Source organism: Pundamilia nyererei, unplaced genomic scaffold, assembly GCF_000239375.1.
Source record: "Pundamilia nyererei isolate P.nyererei 1_Seehausen unplaced genomic scaffold, PunNye1.0 scaffold00056, whole genome shotgun sequence".
In the NCBI taxonomy this organism is placed as follows: Eukaryota; Metazoa; Chordata; class Actinopteri; order Cichliformes; family Cichlidae; genus Pundamilia; species Pundamilia nyererei.
In genome coordinates, this window is record NW_005187457.1 from 1,412,818 (window position 1) to 1,419,641 (window position 6,824).

Genomic DNA, 6,824 nt, shown 5'->3' on the forward strand with positions numbered 1-6,824 from the left:
TGTGTGACATATTTATTAATATACATTTTTAGCAATTGAAAGCACTCTATCAAGTGCAGTGTGTATGTGTTTGCATTAAGTCTGCATCACTCACAATAGTAATCAACATAATTAGAATCACTTATTTGAATCAAACTAAAGAGCAACATTTTGAACAGCTAGACCTCTTTAACTGCCGTAACTGCAAAGCTGTTGCTGGAAAAGAAAAAAACGTCAACAGCTCATGTACGTTTTACAGTTTTAAAGGTGTGATTTTTCATGCTGCTAGAGAAAATGACAAAGAGAAAATGGGAATACTTTTCGATTAATTTAATGTAAGTCCATTTAATAATGAGGGTACAGGACTTTAAAGATCAAAATAAAAACCACAAAAAGAATCTTAAAAAAAGACTGCAATGATAAATGTCTGACAAAAGTTTCAGAAGAGAAATACACCGGATGTGTTGTTAATGAAAACCACAGACAGACTGCAAGGTGATGCGTAAAGTTGCACCCCTTAATGACTGCACCTCACAGGCACAATGCACACTCTGCAACTGTTTTTGCTCTTCCTACCAACTAGTTGTCTCAAACAAAATGGTAAGAATTTAGTATCTTATCTTTTTTTCAAAGAATGTGAGATAATTGTTATTCTTTTTTTTTTTTTTCATTTCTTTGCAGCAAGAAGAGTTCAATGCTCTATATGGCATCAGTGCAACACAGGATAAGGCACGTATGTGGAGGATTCCTTGTCAGTGAAGACTTCGTATTGACTGCTGCACACTGTGATGATTGGTAAGTTACTAAGATCCTACAAGGAATCTGTTCATCACCTAAATATGAATATTTCTGCAAACTTCTTAATTATTATCAATGCAGGAAATGTTGTTCTGGGCACCCACAATCTCAAGAAAGCTGAGAAGACCATGATATATCAAATAAAAAAGAAGTGCAAGCATCCTTCTTACAAGAATGCTAAATCTGGAAATGATATCATGCTTCTCAAAGTAAGTAAATAACTCTTTAACTTCAGTGTTCATCAACTCATTTATTACAATATATTTGAAGATTTCAATTCATAAAATTTCAAGACTGTGATTTTATGTAGTTTTGTCGTTGTTGTTGTTGTCTCCAGCAAAATCAAATAAAGATATTTTTTCTCACAGGGTGATTCTGGGGGTCCTCTGGTATGTGACAAGAAGATGGCACCCATATACAAATGCACACACACACACACGCACACACATACACACACATGTGTGCATTTACACTACTTTAACATCTGACATGTGACCGTGAAGGTGTAGCTGGAAAATGTGGTTTCATTGACTCACAGACTCAACATATACGTGTTGATGAAAGCCACAGAAACATTGTAAGGTGATGCATAAAGCAGACAAACTGCCCCCCTAAACAACGACATTTTACTTGACTTCCACGCATCATGCACGCTCTACAGAAGTGTCTTCTAGTCACAGCTGTGACATGCCTCATACAAAATGGTAAGATTGCAAAATATTTTTCTTAAAGTTATGCAAAAACTATATTTCTCACAGTTTTTCTTCATTTATTTTCAGTACTGGGAAGTGAAATCATAAATGGCAAAAAGGCTGATGAAAAGTTCATGCAGTATATGGCATCAGTACAAAACAACAAAATACACACATGTGGAGGATTCCTTGTCAGTGAAGACTTTGTAATGACTGCTGCGCATTGTGCTGTTAAGTGAGTAACCACCAAAAGCGTGTCACATTCATCTAAATATAAATAATTATTTTGGTTTCTCATTCATTATTCATGTAGGAAGCTTAAATCCTTAAGTGTTGTTCTGGGCACCCATGATCTCAAGAAGGCAAATAAGAAAATGAGATATGGAGTAAAAATGATGTGCAGACACCCTGCCTTCAAGGAAGTTGCAAATGGGAATGACATCATGCTCCTCAAAGTAAGTATTCATCTATTCAGCCTCGGCTTCACAAAGGATATCAGACGTTCTTATGAATCAATCAATAATAAAAATAGTTAATACAGGGAGGAAAGTATAAAATAAAAATAAAAGAATAAATAAAAGAAACATAATTAAAAGAACAACAAAAAAACTAAACATTTTCTGGCACTTTCCGCCAGCATTTATCGTCAAACCACATGGTCAATCACCAATTACATGATTTTGTTTAAGCTTCAACCAATCAAAGCACATTTTATTGTAGTATAGATAAAAACAACAGCAACAATAATAATACATGAAATTACTTCTTGTTCCACAACAAAACAAACAAGCAGCTTTTCTTAATTTGCTGTAATAATAATATACATATCACGCATTATTAGATATATTAATACATCTAAATACAAAGACGATAATAATAGTATTTTAGAATAATTTGCCTTATGCAAGTCGTTACCCACATTTGTGCATGCACTATCTGTTTGAGAGACATGCAAAGACAAATACTGGAGAACTTTAAATAAACACAAATTTGATATCTTCATAACTGATTTGAATTTTAATCATTTATTTTCTGAGGTTTTTGATTTTATCTTTCCAGCTGTCTAAGAAAGTTTCCCTGGGTGGCAAAAAACCAATTAAGCTAATTCCACTTCCAATTCAAAAACTAAACCTGAAGGAAAAGAAGATCTGCAGTGTAGCTGGATGGGGGCCCACAGAACCTCGTAAACATCGATCTGGTTATGTTAATGAGCTGCAAGTGTTGGATGTTCCCATCATTAACAAGGACGAGTGTCAGAAGGTGTGGGGACAAATTCCCAAAAATGTTATTTGCGCCGGTGGATACAAAGCAAAGAGTGGAATCTGTCAGGTCTTTTTTTCATGTTTTCTTATCAAAATAGTATAAACATCAAAATTATTGAAAAACAACAAATTAATGTTTGATATTTCTTCCTCACAGGGTGATTCTGGTGGGCCTCTCATATGTAACAAGTTGGCTGTTGGCATTGTTTCCTTTAACAACGACAATGGCTGTAACTATCCAGATGTCCCAAACGTCTATACAGACATATCACAATTTCTTCCTTGGATCACAGATATTCTCAAGAAAAAAAAATGCAAAGGGTAAAAAATATTTTAAATTGTGTTATGGGTGTATTGTAAGACTGTTGGGCAAGTGATATGTGAGCTGTGTAAACTGCTTAAATTCTGCAATATCTAACATTAAAGGGCCTTTCAAAAAACTGCTGATGACTCTTTTCAATGTCAAGCTTACACTAGAACATCAGTAACATAGTAGCTTTGAAGTGCGCAAGTTAGTATGATGTAAAAAAAAAAACAAAGGTTTGTCGTTAGTTGTATTACACAAACTAATTTGTCAGAAAAAGAATAAAGATCCATTGAGAATTCAAAAAGGCTCATAAACAGTAATATCCAGCGCAAATTAATCTCATTTCATTACAATCTGACCGATACTGTAGGAGGAGTGATTCTTATGAAACATGGCCAGACACTTCACCATGGCTAAAACTCCTCAATCCACATCAATCAGAAAAAAGAAAGAAAGAAAAGTGTATAGTTTTGTTTGACATCACAATTGTACATGGCTATTGAGAGGTCGAGTGACTTCACAAAGAAATTTGATAATTCATGAATTAATTTCCTGTATTTAGTAGACTTTTTGCACATTTTATTTTACATCAGTTTATACTGTGCATGCTGTTATTTATGAAAAAGAAACCAAAATCCAAATCCAATTTATTTATATAGCACATTTAAAAACAAAGAGTTTGCCCAAAGTGCTGTACAGAGACAAAGGGGTAAAACACAAGATAAAACCACTGACACCCACATAAACACATAATAACACATAACAAACATATCAACTCACACCAGTCTAAATGCTATCAAAAAAAGGTGTTTTTTCAAAAGAGACATAAAAATAGGAAATGAATATGCCTGTCTGATATTTAAGGGGACTTATTCCAAAGTTTGGGAGTCATAATTGAAGACGTTTGTTGTCCTCTACGCTTTAGCCTAGATTTTGGAACAACCAAAAGCAGCAGGTTGGCTGATCTAAGGGCCCGTGAAGGAATATAAGGCTGAAGTATCTCGGAAAGGTAAGGGGGAGCATTTAGGCATTTATAAACCAGCGTTAGGACTTTGAAATTAGCCAAGCCAACCACAATTCCCAAGCAGGTTGCATGAAATATTATTAGGCCTAAATGCAATCACTTCCATTTTATCCTCATTGAAGCTCAAAAAGTTCAGAGCCATCCAAGCTCTGACATCTTCAAGGCAGTTCAGAAAGATTTGAATCGAGCCTGGGCCGTTTGGCGCTAAAGGCAAATAAATTTGGCAGTCGTCTGCATAGCAGTGAAAGGATATTTTGTGTTTTCTAAAATAGACCCCAAAGGGAGCACGTACAGTGAAAAAAGAAGAGGGCCAAGGATTGAGCCCTGAGGCACCCCACAAGAAAGAGGGGCTGAGGTGGATTCAAATTTTCAACATTAACACTAAACGTTCTGCCACTCAAATAACGAAGTTATTGAACGAAGCCAATCCAGTGTTACACCTTTGATGCCAACCAGGCGTTCCAAACAAGAGATAAGAATACTGTCGCCAACAGTATTAAACGCTGTAGTTAGATCTAAAAGCACAAGGCTCACGGTACTTCGACAATCATTGGCTAAACAGATGTCGTTACAAAACCCATAAAAGTGCTGTTTCAGTGGAGTGTAGATGTTTAAACCAAACTGAAAAACTTCCAGGATACCATTAGTATGTAAAAACGTATTCAGTTGGGTAAAAACATTTTTTTTCCAATAACTTTGAATGGAAAATTTAGTAAAGAATGGAAATTTTGAAATAGGTCAAAAATTTGAGCAAACTGAAGGGTCAAGGCCAGGATTTTTAAATAAAGGGTTTACAATTGCATGTTTTAAACCATCAGGAAGTACACTGGAAGTAATATTGCTATTTATAATGGCAAGGACTAAGGTTCCAATCAAGGGAAAAACCTCTTTAAAAACCATGCAGGGATAACATCCACGGGAGAACCAGAAGGTTTAATTTGACTAATCATCTCGTTAAGAAGTGTAATTGAGACAGGTTTAAACTGGCAGCTGAACAGGGACTAAACATGGACGGGTCACATGTAGGAGGTACTATTGCTGACTCGACCTTGTTTACAAAAAGAGAAAGAAACTGATTACATCTGTCAACAGAGCCTTTTACCAAAACTAAAATCCAGACACTAATTAAATTTCAAATAAAATATAATGTGTGAATGAGAATATGTGGCTATAATGTGTCAATAGTGAGCCTCATATTAAACAAAAGTCTTTTTGTTTTTTTGTTTTTCCTTTTTTTGTGTCCTGTCTGGCACTGTAGCAATCAGAATTATTGTCTGAAGGCCAACAAAAGTCATTTTGTATACAAATATTTTTGCGGCCCGCGGTCCATTTTTAATTGGCCCGCAAGTAATTTTATAAATAGAATAGAATATGGCCCACACTTCAACTTTTGCTTGAGTGTATTGCACCTCTCAGTTTTAACACCAGGGGGAGCTGCTGTTGATCAAGGCAGTTGCTCCACCAAAAAGGACAATCACAGAAGAAATTTACCCCAAGTTACTAAACATGGCAGAACCAAAGAAGCGAAAGGTAGAAAAGTGAGTGCAGAAAATTTCAGACACGGTGGGAGAGTGAATATTTCTTCAAATAATTCAAGGGGAAGTGTATCTGTTTGATCTGCACTGAAACTGTGGCAATTATGAAATAATGCACCACGTCATTATGAAACCAAACATCAGGCCTATGCATCCTACACTGGTGCTGAGCGAGAGCAGCAAAGGGTAGCTCTCCTGCGGGGTCAGCAACAGTATTTTTTTTTCGTGCTCAAATTGTCCAGGAAAAGGCTCCAATAGCCAGCTATGAGGTCGCCCAACTCATCGCAAGACATGGCAAGGCTTTTTCAGATGGAGACCTCATAAAACACGGCTTCGTTAAAATCACCGAAATAATGTGCCGCAGCTGGATGGCCCGATTTACATACCCAGCTCAGCTGATACTCACCAGAATAATTTACTAAAATTATATGGACTCCTGTTATTAAGTCCAGTTCAGTCTGTTAATGTTGATAATCGTTTCAAACGGACGTTAATAGATGTTTTGCTAAGCCTAATAACTTAAATAACAAACTTGAAATGTACCGTCCCATTTTCCCCTTTATTGTTTTAAATGGATGCAAAATAACTTTGTTGTTTGCAAAACTTGTGCATAGGATTTTAAAATCGACAATTTATATTTGCTGTAAATCCTCTGTCTAAGAAGAAATCTGAGGCTGCTGTTCTGAGAATGATCTACCAAAGCTTTTTCTGAATAAATCAATAAAGATCCATTTATGGAAAGCTGTGATGAAGGCAGTTTTGTCTTTAATTATATTCAACAATATAACACATTTGACCACTTTTAAGTGATTTTTCTAACTTTAATACAGTAAAGTTAAGGTTATATACCTAATTTATACCTAATTGGCCCTCAGTGAAAAAAGTTTGGACACCCCTGCTTTATAGCTTTCAAGGGCAATAAGATGACTGCTTCATTATTGTAAGGTGACCACCACCAAAATGAAGCAAGATTGTTTTTGTTTTTTTTCACAGTTTACAACCTTTAATATAAAGCTACTGTTAACATCTTGTTAGTCTACTGTTGCTAATAATTAGATAAATAATTATGACCTCCACACACTCTCTTGCTTATAGAAATGTGCAACGCCATAAAAATCAAAATGACATTTTTTTTTCTCAAACTGGTGCATTTTCTCAGTTGAAACATTTTGTATATTTTTGTGCTCTATTGTGAATAAAATACGGATTTATGAGGGCAACCTATAT

At 35.5% G+C, this 6,824-nt stretch overlaps 1 protein-coding gene across 1 annotated transcript; it reads left to right on the forward strand.

Moving 5' to 3' along the window:
- The first annotated feature begins 499 nt into the window (after positions 1 to 499).
- Positions 500 to 3,165, forward strand: LOC102192403 (granzyme-like protein 1). The gene is made up of 8 exons (XM_005734031.2): positions 500 to 579; positions 661 to 774; positions 859 to 986; positions 1,146 to 1,481; positions 1,557 to 1,704; positions 1,783 to 1,924; positions 2,529 to 2,798; positions 2,889 to 3,165. Exons 4-8 carry the CDS (start codon positions 1,424 to 1,426, stop codon positions 3,054 to 3,056), a joined length of 786 nt encoding a protein of 261 aa, XP_005734088.1. The 5' UTR covers positions 500 to 579; positions 661 to 774; positions 859 to 986; positions 1,146 to 1,423; the 3' UTR covers positions 3,057 to 3,165.
- Positions 3,166 to 6,824: the final 3,659 nt, after the last annotated feature.